At 43.1% G+C, this 15,971-nt stretch overlaps 1 protein-coding gene across 8 annotated transcripts in view; it reads right to left on the bottom strand.

Moving 5' to 3' along the window:
• Window positions 1–4,775: 4,775 nt before the first annotated feature.
• LOC139040204 (acyl-coenzyme A synthetase ACSM1, mitochondrial-like) overlaps window positions 4,776–15,971 on the bottom strand; it is a 44,879-nt gene continuing 33,683 nt past the window's right edge. For 6 of the 8 annotated variants that reach the window (XM_070484744.1, XM_070484749.1, XM_070484743.1 and 3 more), the window contains exons 11-14: window positions 8,735–8,862; window positions 7,573–7,672; window positions 6,581–6,700; window positions 4,776–5,122 (exon numbers count right to left, since the gene is read on the bottom strand). In XM_070484744.1, coding sequence (XP_070340845.1) covers window positions 5,036–5,122; window positions 6,581–6,700; window positions 7,573–7,672; window positions 8,735–8,862 — 435 coding nt within the window. In that variant the 3' untranslated portion in view covers window positions 4,776–5,035. The remainder of the gene's footprint in view (window positions 5,123–6,580; window positions 6,701–7,572; window positions 7,673–8,734; window positions 8,863–15,971) is intronic. The other 2 variants (XM_070484747.1, XM_070484746.1) reach the window with 1 other exon arrangement.

The following is a 15,971-nucleotide window of genomic DNA, read 5'->3' as shown; positions in this document are numbered from 1 at the left end:
TCAAAAGAACATAGTCAGCAGGTCAGTGGGACACAGGACAGGTGAAGTGGACTCTCAGGAGCAGCTGGAGGAGACGAGCCTCCTCTGAGCCTTCTCCTGTTGGGTGCAGCCTTAGCAACACAGATGCTTTATACAGTAGTGCCCCTTATCCACGGTTTCACTTTCCTCGGTTTCAGTTACTTGTGGCCCAAAAATATTAAATAGTAGATTCCAGAAATAAACAATTCATAGGTTGTAAATTGTGCACTGTTTCAAGTGGCGTGATGAACTCTCTCAACATCCTAATCTGTCTTGCCCAGGACATGAATCATCCCTTTGTTGGATCCCCAACCATCAACATAGTCTGCTCCTGACATCAAACCATTGATATGGTCATGGCTTAATGATCCTCCTCCTGAGTATGATCAGAAGGTCAATACAGCCTAACATCATGTCACAATGCCTATGGCATTCACCTCACTTCATCTCATCAGGTAGGCATTGTATCATCTCACATCATCACAAGAGGAAGAAGGGCGAGTGCAGTACAATAAGATACTTTGAGGGAGAAACCACATTCACATAACTTTTATTACAGTACACTGTTGTAATCATTCTATTTTATTATTAGTGATGGTTGTTAATCTCTTACTGGCCCCAATTTATAAATTAAACTTTATCACAGGTATGCATGCATAGGAAAGAACATAGAGTATATAGGGTTTGGTACTATCCACAGTTTCAGGCATCCCCTGGGGGTCTTAGAACGTCTCCCCCTCAGATAAGTGGGGACTGTGGTACTCTCTCTTGACCAATCTCCTGCCTTCCCCCGTTCCATCACAGTGGACCCCATGTGACCTCATTTTTAGAACACCCCTCCCTGACCTGATGCCCCACCATACCCGAGCCTAACGACAGTTCCTCTCTGGAACCTTCCAAGACCTTGTGATTCTGGTCCTTCCCACTCAACCCCCTTCTTTCTGGAACACTGCAGGTTTCCCCACAGTCAGTCTCGGCTGCAAACCATATAAAACAAACGATGGCGGAACTGCAAAAAGAATCAAATACACAAGCAGAGTAGGAGATTGTTACCCTCCCTCTCAGCAATTCACAGACTAAGCAGATAGAACATCAGTAGGGATGGAGAAGATTAGAACAGCAAAGCATCTTAGCCTGATAGAAATATATACAGAGAGAAATTATTACACCAAACAACTGTGGAGTATACATTATTTTCAAGCACGTGGTACATTTACAAAAATTAAATAAAAATTAAACCCATTTGGATATAAAGCAAATCTCAATATATTTCAGAGGAATGAAATGACACAGAGCATGTTCTGAGATCATAAAGTAATTGTGCTGGAAATCCATGATAAAAACATAGACTAGAAATTTCCGTAAGTTTGGGAATTGAAAAGTACCCTTAAGAATAAGGGTCAAAGACTATATTAGTACTGAATGATAATGATCATAATAATATAGCAATAAAATACATCTCCATCTGCCCTGGGAATTCCACTCTGTGACAAGAGTGTATGGTCTCAAAATCACCCCCAATTAAACAGACAGGTTCACACCTGAAACAGTGGTGAACATGTCACTTATCTGTCACCCTGCTGCCTGTTAGCATGGGCTTTACATTATGAACCTCAGTGGGGAAAATCCAAGCTCACTCTCTCATAATTGATCTCCGGGGATCTCCAGAAAAGTGAGAATTTTAAGAGAGAAAGGTCACCAGCTTCTCTCCTGGGGGGACCTGGGGACAACACCCAGGGAGCTTGGCAGCACCAGGAGTGTTGGGTGTGAAAAGCCAAGCAGGTAGAAGGGGCCCAAGGACCCAGGTGACTAGGACAAACCCCACTGGAGATCATCTCTCCTGGGCCCCGTCCTGAGGCGCTGTTCCCTAAAGCACTGTTCTGCATGATTGCACACAGTGTTTCCCCAACTTGTTCAGGCCCATGGCAGCTTAAAATCATTGCTTTAAATCCCACCACTTTTTATTATTATGTAAATCTATAGCAAACAGGAAACATTCCATCACTGTTATAATGGAAAATCAATGTCTAATACCATAAATATAAGGAAACCATAAAAACAAGCAAAACACAAACAAAACAAGGACAACAAAACAACAGTGTGTATGAAATTCCGTTTAGATGCTGTTGGCTGCCTAAAGAGCCCCAGAGGTGGGCCGTCTTGGTTATACAAGGAGGCACCAGTACAGAAGGCGTGGAAGTCGGACCAGCCCAGAAGAGAACAGGAGAGAGGTCCAGTCTGTAAGGGACCGGGGAATTCCATTAAGGATGCCAAGGTCATCCTCATCAGCGCTGCAGTAGGGTTGAGGGGGAGAAGGAGAAGTGACAGAGGTTTGGGGCCTGGAACAGGGGAGATCATTCCTGCAACTGAGGAAGCGCTCGCTCCCCAAAGCCAGTGTCAGCCTCCCATGGAGGGGAGCCCTTCGTGGCCCCTGGAAGGCAGGCCAGGAGCCTTGGGCTCGAGACCCAGCTGTGCTGCTTTCCAGCTGTGTGACCCTGAGCAGGTTTCCTTCATTAAAATGGAAGCTTCCATGCCTGCATCCAAAGACTGTTATAAGGACAAGAAGAAGTCACGTTCTGAACCCCTGTGCACATCAGCAGCATCATCTCCCAGGGGAATCTGTCCTCCCAGAACTGGTGCCTTGAAGGTGTACAGCCATTAAAGGCATCAGTGACAACCAAAGGCCCCTCTTGTGGGCCTGTGCTAAGCACTGCACTGTGCAGGCGTCATCTCATGGGATCCAGAGGTCGGTACCATCTCTATCCACCTTGCACACATGGGGAATCAGGTTGAGTGCGGGCAGGGAAAGGGCTGTACCCAGACTGAGAAAAGGGTCAGAGGGGACTTTGGTCTGGGAGGTGATTTTGGGAGAGGGGGAGGCTGAGGCCTGGAGACCACAGAGGGAGAAGGGGCCAATGAGAAGCTTTGCCCAGGGCCCAGCTTTGCTTGGGGTCTGCCCTGCTCAGACGATGAGGCCAAACCAGCCAGCTATGGTCACACCCCCTTGCTCTTCGACCTGAGACTGACTGGTGGTGATGATAATATTGTCATATAATAGTCCTGATGATGGCATTATTGTTATTGTCAATATCGTCAATATTGTGGGAGAGTCCACTCTGAGGCATGGCAGGGTCCTGGGGAGGTTTGCCTCTCTTCCTCTCTTCTCCTTGGGATCTGCTAAGCCCCATCCAAAACACTGTGCACACTGTCAGGGTCCCTGTCCCTACCCTGGGCCCCTGTCCCCAGAGCAACCCTGCCCTGGTCACTCTCTGGCATCTCAGGACGCAGGCACAGCCATCCAGAAGGCCCTGGCGTGAGGCAGATCCCCAGCCCTTGCTTTGGAATCAGGAAAACGCCCCCTTTCATGACAGCTTAGGTGGGGCAGGTCATGCCGGGGTCTATTCATCCTGTCTACCTGCGGTGGCCTCCATTGAGTGCCAGGGCTGTCTGTCTGTCTTGTGGGCTGGGATAGGGGATGAGGGTCGGGAGTGTGTGTGTGTTTGTGCATGTGTGTTTGGCTGTGTAATTCTGCATTATGGATCTGAGAGTCTGAGTTTCTGTGTCTGTGAGTATATTGACTGTGGACATGAGTTTTCTGCTGTGTGACACTCTCTGTGTCTCTGTGTATTTCTTTATGCATTTGTGTGTCTGTATCTCTAAATGAGTGTGTGTCAGTTGTGCAAATCTCTGTGTGTGTCTCTGGGCATGTGTGTCCCTGCTGGAGCATCTGTGTCTGTATTTTATATCTGTGTGTGTTGGTTGTGTGTGTGAATTTGCTGCCCCTTTGGGTGTTCTTGATTGTATCTAAGTGTGTGTCTGTGTTCTCTGTGTGTGTGTCCAATGTGTGTAGGGTTTGCCCTATAGGGCTGTCTCATGTGGCCCTAAGTGTGTGTGTCTGTGCATGCATATGTTCTCCTCAAGGGTTGTTGCCTGTGTCTGCAGTGTGGGTCTGTGTGTGAGCCTGTCCCTGAGCCCTATGCCTGAGTCCCCAGGTGAGGATGGAGGTGATTCCATGCCTGTGCTTGTGATGTCTTATTTCCCTAGGAGTGTGTGTGTCTGTGCCCCAGAAAAGGGCAGCTGCAGAGGGGATTTCTCCAAGGGTGACCCTAATGGTGGGTGAGAAGGAGACAGTATGTGCTTCTCCCACCCGCAGCCTCGGCCCCTTCTGCCTCTGCTCCTCCCAGCCTCTGCTTTTCCCCCTAGTGGTCCCATCTCAGTCTCCAAGGATGGACAGAGTGAAGGATCAGTTCACAGAACCACAGGCCAGGGGGGCAGGAGGGCTCTGAATGTCAGGAGGGTGTTATAGAGTGTGAGGGGAAGGATGTGGGGGGGGATACTGGACCCCTGGGAAGGGCTGGGGGATACCTGGGCCTTTGGAAGAGATGAGTGGGTGGGCACATATCGGGGAAAGCTGAGAGGCAAAAGCTCCTGGGTATGACTGAAGGACTGGGTACCTCTGGAGAGGTCTGGAAGAGTCCTACAGGACTCCTGGGTTCCCAGAGAGCAGGTCCCTCACTCACCCATGTGGGACTTAGGCTGGGACCTAGGAGAGACTGGTGTCTGGGGCTGCTCAGAGCATCTCTCCTGGACCTCTGTGTCTGGGCCATCTACTGGGTGCACAGGGCCACCCAGGAAGCTGGGGCCAACAGGGAGAATCAGGCCCCGGGCTCTCTCTGATGGGGATTGGGGCCAATTACAGAGGGACCAGATTTAGCATAAGTTCATCAATAGAATGAATGCACAACACAGGGGCACCGTTGATGTTCATATTCATATTTTATTACCTCCAGCCCCAATCTGTGTGCTCATCTGGGCAATCCAGAAGGAAGAGGAGACTTGGAGGAAAAAGAGTGACTGATATTAATCTGAAAGAAACAAAAATGCTGAAATATTGGCACTCCTGATACTCTTCCAAGTCAACTCTCTCAACACCCCCATCCTCACCCTCGCCATATGGGGAAACTGAGGTGGCCAGGGATTTACCCAGTCACACAGTGGTTTCTGAGTTTATTGACGATTACAGCTGACCAAACTCCTTTTTCCGAAGTTCATTCCTTTTAATCTTGCCAGTGACGGTTTTGGACAGCTCTGGGACAAACTCCACCTGGTTGAGGAGAAAGCAAATCCACCCTGACTTAGTCCCGCTGTCATTTCCTACCAATCCCCCCTCCCCTCCTTTGCTCCTGCATAGTGCCCCAGACTGCACAGTCCCCCTGAAGGGGGATGCAGCCCTGGGACAGGCTTTGATCGAAGAAACGTGAGTGGGAGTGAAGTGTGCCACCTCTAACAGAAGAGTTGGGAACCACTGAGCCTGGCCACCCTCTCTGTCCATCTCTTATAGCACCTGGCAGATACCTGCATGGTGGCTGCTCCTTTATCCTGGTCCCAGGAGAGCCTGGACATGGTGGACATGTGACATGAGCAAGGAAGATGCCTTCCTTGTTATAAGCCACTGAGACTTTGGGGGCTATTTGTTCCCCACAATAACATCTAGCCCATCCTGCCTGCTTCGTGCCCTCTGTTCTCTCTGGGAGGCAGCAGGGCCTGATGTTAGAAGCATGAACTCTGTTGTCAGGTACACACGGGTCTGAGTTCAGCTCTGCTTTTTATTAACTCTAATCTCTGGCAACGTACTGTGAGTCTCTGAGCCTCAGTTTCCTCTCTGTGAAGCAGTAGGATTAGAACATCTCGGGTTGTGGAGATGATTAAATAAAATAGCAATGCATGTGAAGCACTGAGTCCAGGGCCTGGCCCACATGCTACACGTTCAATAGATGTTAGCTCTTTATTTCTAGTCTGTATTGTCAACATTCAGACAATGAAGCGAAGTACGATTACAGAGGAAGAAAATGTGAACTTTTGGCATATGTATCCTTTCAAACTTTGCTTTTAAAGCAAATAAATAGGATAATATCATGTATATTCTTTCATTTCCTGCTTTTTTCTCTTAATAATATATTGTTGTGATATTTTAATATTAAAAATAAAAGATTTGCAATATCATTTTGAATTACAGGATAATATTAAACTTCATGAATAACTTAATCGTTTCTCTATTGTTGGACATTTTTGGAGTTTGCATGCAGCATTTAAAACAAAAGAAGTAGAATAAAGAATATCAGAATACATTGCATGTTGTAAGGATAAACATTATTTTGTTAATTTTTGTTATGTATGTATATATGTTTTGAGCTGCAATATAGAATGTATTTCTTAGCATGAATTATGTTTAAAAACAGTTTGGAAGCTGCTGATTTGGATTTCTTTCTCAAATTTTGAAAGACTTTAAACAACCTTCTTGGATAGCATTGGGCACTTGTCTGATTTTTTCCTTTAGGTTAACGTGCCAGTGATGGATTCTTCTTTGGTTTCTGAGACAGGATAGAGGTTCCATTGGATTAAGTTGGCTCCACCCCACCCCTACGCCAATTGTCTCATCTGAAGAGAAAAATGCTAGTCCCATTGGCTGTTTAAGGTTCACCCCAGCCACCCTCTGAGACTTGGGGCAGCGAAGCAGCAGGAACGGCTCGGGGGACCAGCCCGTCCGTCTGCCCTCACTCACCTTCCTCGGGTACTTGTACGGAGCCGTCACTGACTTCACGTGCTCCTGCAGCTCCTTGGTGAGCTGGTCCCTGTCCCGGGACAGAAACTGTGGGGTCAGGACAACAAACGCCTTCACCACCTGCGGTGCAGAACCAGATGGGAGGTTCAAGGTGAGTGCCAACCAACTGAATAGTTTAAAAAAGTAAATATTTACTTAATGAACAAAAAAACCAAGTTGACATTTGAGCCTTTGGAACAGGACAGGACCAGGTTCTACTGCCAACACTTCCAGTCTCCACTCTACGCCTCGCAAAGTTACTTAACCTCTCGTACCCTCACTTTCCTTCTCCGTGGAATGGGCACAGTACAGGTTCATTCCTCGCTGGGTTTATGTGAAGATTCCACGAGATAATACATGTAAAACATGAAGCTAGTTTAACTTTATTATTATTCCGATCAGCATTATCATCCTCATCATTTTTGCTATTGTTGTATGTATACTTCTGTGCCTGGAACCTTGTGGGCATTTAATAATTGTGGTAATTTATTATTCTTATGTTATTATTTATGGACAGGGCCTTGTACATAGCAGGTGCTCAGTAAACACCTGCTGAATCAAGGAAGGCATGCTCTGGAGCCAGACTGCTTAGATTCTCATTCTGGCTCCACCACTGTGTGATCTGGGCACGTTGTTTAACTTCTTTAGGCCTCTGTCTCCTTATGTATAAAAAGGGTATAATAAGTGTCCTGAACTCACTAGGTTGTTGTGAGGAATAGATGAGTGAGCACATAATAAGAGCTCATTAAAATATTAGACGTCAGCAGCAGCAGCAGCAGCATTTTCAGTCACACATGAGGCCACAGTGCCCCCTGGTGACCACACAGTGTAAGTGCACACGCACACCAACTGCGCCCTCCCTCCAGCCTAGGTCCTGGGTAGATATGGCCTGGAAGTTTCCCCTGCACCCAGTGCCCACACAGACACGATGCCCTCCGTGTCCTCTTCCTCACCTCCCCTCGAATCGGGTCCGGGCTGCTCACCACAGCTGACTCAGCCACTGCTGGATGCTCGGCCAGGGCATTCTCCACCTCTGTTGGCCCGATGCGATACCTGCAGGATCGATGGTTCCTTCTCTGGTTCTGAGCAGATGCCAGGGCTGGGGTGACCCAGGCCCTCGAATCTCATGTTCTGGGGGCTCATATCTCCCCTTGGCACAGAGGGTAACTGTCACAGGGAGTCAGAGGCCTGCGAAAGGCTGTGTAGCGGGACCACTACAGGAGACCTGGACGTTCCATGCTAAGAAACACGAGGCACAGATGCTCTTCAGGGCGTCTGACCTCGCTGCTTCTGGGAGGGAGGAGAGTGGAAGCTCCGTCCTCCTAGAGCTCTGCAGCTCAGCTTAAGGAGCCTCCTCCAGCATGGAACCTCTTGGAAGCCTCAAACTTTATCTTAAACATTCATGAAAGTTCTCCATCCCATTCCCCACTACATCAGCATTTGTTTTAGAAATTAAAAAATAAAACAATCTCAATTTCCGTGAAATAAGAGAGCTTTTTACTTGTGTCATTTTCCCCCCTAGATCACGTAAGGGTTGGGACAACACGTTGGGAGACACCCTACCTTGGTTTGAATCTGGTCTGCAAACTGTACTGTCTTTGAAACTTTAGACAACTTACTTCACTGGTCAGTGACTCAGTTTTCTCATGTGTAAAATGAGAATAATTGCATCTACTGGGTTATACAAAACACTGAGGAGAGTGCTTTCACATAGTAAGTACTCCATAATGCTTAGCTGCGATGATGATGATGATGATGATGATGATGATTTTCTGTGACATGTGCCCATCAGAGGAGCACGGAGAACAATCTCCTCCCACCAATAGGAGCCAAAACAAGTCTCTCTTCCCGTGCCATCCCTTCTCTTTAAATTGCGTGATGTCTTATTATGGTTTTTCTTCCAGACCTTCTTGAACTTCGTTTTGATTGATTCTTCTGGATGCAGGGGTTGGGGGAAGTGCACAGATACCCCAGGGCCAGGGCCCCATAGATGTGGCTCTGTTCAGAATTAGGCTGAGGGTCCCATGCCCAATGCATGGAGGAATGTCTGGGAAAGCTAGACCCCACCAGGCATGTGAGGGTGATCCCTCCTGGCTCAGGGTCAGCCACACCTACCCAGAGGCATTGATGACATCATCACTCCTCCCCAGGAACCAGATGTAGCCCTCTGCATCCATGGTCGCTCTGTCCCCAGTGTTGTAAAAGTCCCCACACTCCGTTTCTGCTGTCTTCACAGGGTCATCCTGTAAACAGAACAGCACCCCTTTATGGAGAAGGCAGCGAGTTTAGAGATGAAGAACTGCAACCTGGGGCTCAGATCTGGGTTCAAATCCTCTTTCTCGCTCTACCTGGCACCTGGTCAAGTCTCATCACCTTTCTGAGTCTATTTTCTTTACATGCAAACACTCAATGCATGCTACTGCTCCATTAGTGGGCAATATTAAGCCAATTTTAAAGATAATTTTTCAAAATAACACCTCACTTTTGTGTGGCACTCCAGTAGAAGACAATGTCCACTGGAACATGAACTTGTGTATTTGGTTCACTGTGAGAAGATCAGCCTTCACACAGGGCCTGGGCAGACAGGAGGTGTCAATAAACATTTGCTCAATGAGTTTTCTTCCCAAAACACTACCTCATCTGATCCTCACAGAAAGTCTATGAGGCTGGTATTATCTTAATTAAACTTTTAATTTTAAGACAATGGTAGATTTGCATGCAAGCTGTAAGAAATAATACAGAGAGTGCCTGTGTGCCCTTTATCGAGTTTCTCCCAATGGTAACATCTTGCAAAACTTAGTTTAATGTCACAACCAGGATATTGACATATATGCAATCCACTGAACTTATCCAGATTTCCCCAGATTCTTACTTGTACTCAATTGTGTGTGTCTGTTTGTGTGTGTGTGAGTGTATTTAGTACAATGCAATTTTATCACATGTCAGCTTGTGTGTCCACCACCAGAGTCAAGAGACAGAACAGTCCCGTCATCACTAGGAGCTCTCATGTGGCTTTTATATCCACGTCCAACTCCCTCCTCTTCCTTCTTCTACCTCACTCTCCATCGCTAACCCCTTGGTAATGACTAGTCTGTTCTCCATTTTTATAATTTTGTCATTTTAAGAATGTTCCCTAAGTGTGTAATATGGAAGCTTTGGGACTGGCTCTTCTTTATTTTCTCATTCAATGTAGTTCCCTAGAGATTCATCCAAGTTGTTGTATTCATCAGTATAGTTTGATCCTATTTATTGCTGAACAGTATTTCATGTTTTGAATGAACCACAGTTTGTTTAACCATTCACCCCTTGAAGGTCGTCTGGGGTGTTTCCAGTTTTTAGCTATTGTAAATAAAGCCGCTATGAACAGTTGTGTACAGGTTTTGTGTGAGGCTGGCATTTTTTATAGCCCACGTTACAGAAGAGGAAACTGATGCTCAGAGAGGCACAATCACTTGCTCAAAGTCACTCAGCTGGTCAGTGGAAGGGTTGGTATTTGAATTTAATTTTTGGTCTACAGACTGTGCACTTGGCCCCTGAGCCAGTGTGTTGGCATCTTCCTTGTTGTGGAACGTGACATGATTTTAAGAAGTTCCAGAAAAAAACATTTTAAAAACGTTGAATCACCCCTCTTTTTAGATTTCCTTGCAATTGTTCTGATTTGGCTCTGACATGTTTTTAAAAGCTCTGGAACTACCAAGAGGAAAGTATGTTTCAAGATTAGAACTTTTAGCAGGAACAGGATGTAGCTAAAATTTAAGAAAGTTATTTTGTTTGTATTATTGTTATGGTTATAATTGCCTTCTGCTTTTGGCAAGTGACGCTGTTTAACACTTGTGATACGAGATCAACTTTTTTTTAAAACAAATGTTTTAAAGTAAAATAATAAGTGGATTTAGAGGGAAAAATTAAGTGATAATATAGATGGTGCACAGACAAGGTAAAAAATAGTGGATGTGGACACAGATGACTGAAATTTAGAAAGCACTGCATCAGGGGGTACAGCAAAGTCCCACCCCCATTCATGTGCCACTTGAACTGCTGTCCAACTCAGTGTGCTGTGTTTTGATACAGCTGACCTGACACACCGCTGTGGACAGGTCTTCCATGGGAATGAACTTTCTTCATGCTGGTTATCTGAGGTAGGGTCAGAGACTGAAATCTGGATGATGGGACTCACACATCCAGGGAAGGAATGATGCTCTTAAGGCCAAAGAAAAGCTCCTGAATGGTAGGGGGACAGTATCCCATCTACCACACAGATGTGGGCAGAGTCCACAAAGACACCCAAGTGGGTTCTTAACCGTGCCTGCTTTTAAAAAATGCTATGGGGAGTGATGTAAAAAAAATGGCCTACTAGGAAGCTCTAAGCTCTTAATCCCCAAAAAACATCAAAAACAAACAAACAAACAAACTATCAGGGTCTGTCTGAGCTGACTTTGTCCAGGAGCTCTGGAAAAGTGTCAAAGGTTTACAGCAACCATGCAAAGACTCAATCAAGAAAAAGCCATCTTCAAAATGATAGGAAAGTTTCATGCCATTTTTATTCAGTCTTGTCCCCCCTTTCCCCAGCATGGCAGATTTGGTCTTGAGTAGACAGTAGCCAGGTTCCCAGTCCCCCTGCTCCAACCAGAGGGAGCAGAGCAGATCTTATTTGAAAATTATTGTGTACATCTGTTCTAACTTGTCGGGGGGGACACCTGAAGGACTGATGCAAGGCACTCATTTCACACAATTCAGAATACAGATGGGAAGAGCAGCAGGAACTGCTCATAAAAGCTACAAGGCAGACTATGAAACTAAAGATGCCAGAGCTAAGAGATTATGGGTGGAGATATACAGTAGACCATCAAGATCTGGAGGAGAAGCTAGGGAGAGATTTTCTGGGAAATTAAGACATTCAAGACAGCTGTGAACATGGGGGAATTTTTAAGGCCATCACATCCCCAGGCAGGACGCATGCTCAGAAAGTCCTGAGAAGACATGAAGCTTTCACATCAGGCTGATCCCTAGGCTCAGAGCAAGCTTGGCTAAGTGCTGGAGGGGTGCCTCACACAGAGCGCACTGATCTTGGAAGAAGAATAGATGAACACAGTGAGAACTTCAACAGAGAACTGGAAAATATAAAAAAGAACCAATCAGAACTGAAGAATATTATACAATAATAGAAATGAAAAATTCACTAGAGGGAATCAACAGCAGAGTAGATGACACAGAAGGATGGATCAGTGACCTGGAGGAAAGAACAGAAGAAATCACTCAAGCTGAACAGAAAAAAGAAAAAATAATTTAAAAGACGAGGACAGTCTAAGGGCACTCTGGGCCAACATCAAGCATACTAACATCCATATCATCAGTGTCCCAGAGGAGAAGAGAGAGACAAAGGGGCAGAGAACCTATTTGAAGAAATAGTCACTGAAAACTTTCCTAACTTAAGGAAATAAACAGATATGCAGGTATAGGAAGCACAGAGAGCACCAAACAAGATGAACCCAAAGAGGCCAACACCAAGACACATTTTAATTAAAATGTCAAGAATTAAAGATAAAAAGAGAATCCTAAAAGCTGCAAGAGAAAGGCAACAAGTTACATGCAAAAGAAACCCTAAAAGGCTATTAGCTGACTTCTCAGCAGAAACCTTACAGGCTAGAAGGGAGTGCCATGACATTTCAAAGTGCTGAAAGGAAAAAACTGACAGCCAAGAATACTCTACCCAGCAAGGTTATCATTCAGAATGGAAGGAGTGATAAATAGTTTTCCAGAAAAGCACAAACTAAAGGAGGTTATCTCTAAGAAACCAGCCTTACAAGAAATGTTAAAGGAACTTATTTAAGTGGAAAAGAAAAGACCACAAATAGGAATAAGAAAATTATCAAGGAAAAACCGTCACTGGTAAAGGCAAATATGCAGTAAATGTAGCAGATCATATAAAGCTAATATGAAGGTCAAAAGACAAAAGTACTAAAATTATCTATTTCCATAAGAAGTTAAGGGATACACCCACACACAAAAAGAGGTTAAATACGATATCAAACACATAAAATGTGGGGGGAGTGAGTAAAAGTGTAGGGCTTTTAGTAAGACGTCAAACTTAAGAGACCATCAACTTAACATAGATTGCTATTTACGTATGTTATTATATATGAACCTCATGGTAATCACAAACCAGAAACCTATAATAAATACACAAAAAATTAAGAGAAATAAACCCAAACATAATACTAAAGAAAGCCACCAAATCACAAGGGAAGAGAGCAAGAGAAGAACAGAGAAAAACTACTAAAACACCTGGAAAAAAGTAACAAAATAGCAATAACTACGTACTTATCAACAGCTACTTTAAATTTCAATGGACTAAATGCTCTAATCAAAAGACATAGGGTGGCTGAATGGATAAAATAACAAGACCCATATGTGCTGCACACAAGAGACACACTTCAAACCTAAAGCACTCACAAACTGAAAGTCAAGGGATGGGAAGAGGTACTTCATGCAAATGGCAATGAAGAGAAAGCTGGGATACCAATACTTATATCAGACAAAATAGACTTTAAAACAAAAACTGTGACAAGAGACAAAGAAGGGCACTACATAATGATAAAGAGAACAATCCAACAGGAGGATATAATACATGTAAATATCCATGCATCCAACATAGGCGCACCTAAATATAGAAAGCAACTATTAACAGACATAAAAAGAGAAATAGACAGTAACATAATAATACTAGGGGACGTTAACTCTCCACTTACATCAATGGATAGATCATCCAAACAGAAGATCAATACAGAAACAATGGCCTTAAATGACACATTAAACCAGATAGACTTAGTAGATATGTGCAGAACACCATCCAAAAACCACAAAATACACATTATTTTCAAATGCACACAGAATATTCTCCAGGATAGATCACATATTAGGCCACAAAACACGTCTCAATAAACAGACAATACAAGAAGATTGAAATACTACCAAGCATCTTTTCTGATCACAATCATATGAAACTAGAAATCGACTACAAGAAGAAAACTAGAAACGTCAAAAATATGTGGAGATTAAACAAAATGCTACTGAACAACTATTGGGTCAATGAAGACACCAAAGAAGAAGTCAAAAAATACCTGGAGACACATGACAATGAAAATATGACATACCAAAATTTATTGGATACAGCAAAAGCAGTACTAAGAGGGAAGTTTACAGTAACACAGACCTACCTCAAAAAACAAGCAAAATCTCAAATAAACAATCTAACAGTGCACCTACAGGAACTAGAAAAAGAAGAACAAACAGAGCCCAAAATCAGCAGAAGGAAGGAAATAATAAAAATCAGAAGGGAAATAAATGAAATAGAGACCCCAAAAAATAGAAAAAAAAATCAATGAAACTAAAAGCTGGTTCTTTGAAAAGATAAGCAAAATTGACGAACCTTTAGCTAGACTCACCAAGAAAAAAAGAGAACACTCAAATAAAATCAGAAACGAAAGAGGAGAAATTACAATGGACATTTCAGAAATACGAAAGATTATAAGAGAATACCACAAAAAGCTATATGCCAACAAATTGGACAATCTAGAAAACATGGACAAATTCTTAGAAAAATACAACCTTCCAAAAGTGAATCAAGAAGAAATAGAGAATTTGAATAGACCAATCACCAGTAAGGAGATCAAAACAGTAATCAAAAACCTCCCAAAAAACAAAAGTGCAGGACCAGACGGCTTCCCTGGCAAGTTCTACCAAATATTCAAAGAAGACTTAATACCTCTACTTCTCAAACTCTTCCAAAAAATTGAAGAGGAAGGGAAGCTTCCTAACTCATTCTACGAGGCCAACATTACCCTGATACCAAAACCAGGCAAGGACAACACACAAAAAAGAAAATTACAGGCCAATATTACTGATGAACATCAATGCAAAAATCCTCAACAAAATACAAGCCAATTGAATACAAAAATACATTAAAAAGATCATACAGCATGATCAAGTGGGATTTATTCCAGGGATGCAGGGATAATTCAACATCCACAAATCAATCAATATGATACACCACATTAACAAAATGAAGAATAAAAATCACACAATCATCTCAACAGATACAGAGAAAGAATTCAACAAGATAAGGCATCCATTTATGATAAAAACTCTGAATAAAACAGGTGTAGAAGGAAACTACCTTAACATAAGAAAGGCCATATATGCCAAACTCACAGCTAATATACTCAATGGTGAAAAACTGAAAGCTATCCCTTAAAGACATGAAGCAGACAAGGATGCCCACTTTCACCATTCTTACTTAACATAGTATTGAGTATTGGAAGTCCTAGCCAGAGCAATCAGGCAAGAAAAAGAAATAAAAGGGATCCCAATTGGAAAAGAAGAAGTAAAACTGTCACTATTTGCAGATGAAATGATTTTATATAGAGAAAACTCTAAAAAAAATACACAAAAAAACTATTAGAAATAATAAATGAATTCAGTAAAGTTGCAGAGTACAGAATCAACATAGAAAAATCAGTTGCATTTCTACACATTAACAATGAAATAGCAGAAAGAGAAATTAAGAATACAATCCCATTTACAATCACAACAAAAAGAATAAAATATCTTGGAATAAATTTAACTAAAGAGGTGAAAGAACTATACACTGAAAACTAGAAAATATTGTTGAGAGAAATCAAAGAAGACACTAAGATATGGAAAGATATTCCATGTTCTTGGCTTCGAAGAATCAAACAGTTAAAATGTCCGTACTTACTAAAGCAATCAACAGACTCAATGCAATCCCTATCAAAGTTCCAATGACATTTTTCATAGAAATAGAACAAAAAATCCTAAAATTTATATGGAACAATAAAAGACCCCATATAGCCAAAGAAATCCTGAGAAAAAAGAACAAAGCTGGAAGTATCACACTCCCTGATTTCAAAATATACTACAAACCTATGGTGTTCGAAACTGCATGGTACTGGCACAAAAAGATACACGCAGATCAGTGGAACAGAATCAAGATCCTGGAAATAAACCCACACATCTATGGACAGGTCATTTTCGACGAGGGAGCCAGGAACATACAGTAGAGAAAGAAAACTCTCTTCAATAAACAGTGTTGGGAAAACTGGACAGCCACAAGCAAAAGAAGGAAAGTAGACCATTCTCTTACACCATATGCAAAAACTAACTCAAAGTGGATTAAAGACTTGAATGTAAGACCTGAAACCATAAAACTTCTAGAAGAAAACATAGGCAGTATGCTCTTTGACATCAGTCTTAGCAGCATCTTTTCAAATACTGTGTCTTACCAGACAAGGGAAACAAAAGAAAAAATAAACAAATGGGACTACATCAGACT

The sequence above is a fragment of the Equus asinus genome, chromosome 14 (genome assembly GCF_041296235.1).
Source record: "Equus asinus isolate D_3611 breed Donkey chromosome 14, EquAss-T2T_v2, whole genome shotgun sequence".
NCBI classification, from domain to species: domain Eukaryota; kingdom Metazoa; phylum Chordata; class Mammalia; order Perissodactyla; family Equidae; genus Equus; species Equus asinus.
The sequence above is the reverse complement of the archived record's forward strand: the minus strand, read 5'-3'. Positions and strand labels throughout refer to the sequence as shown.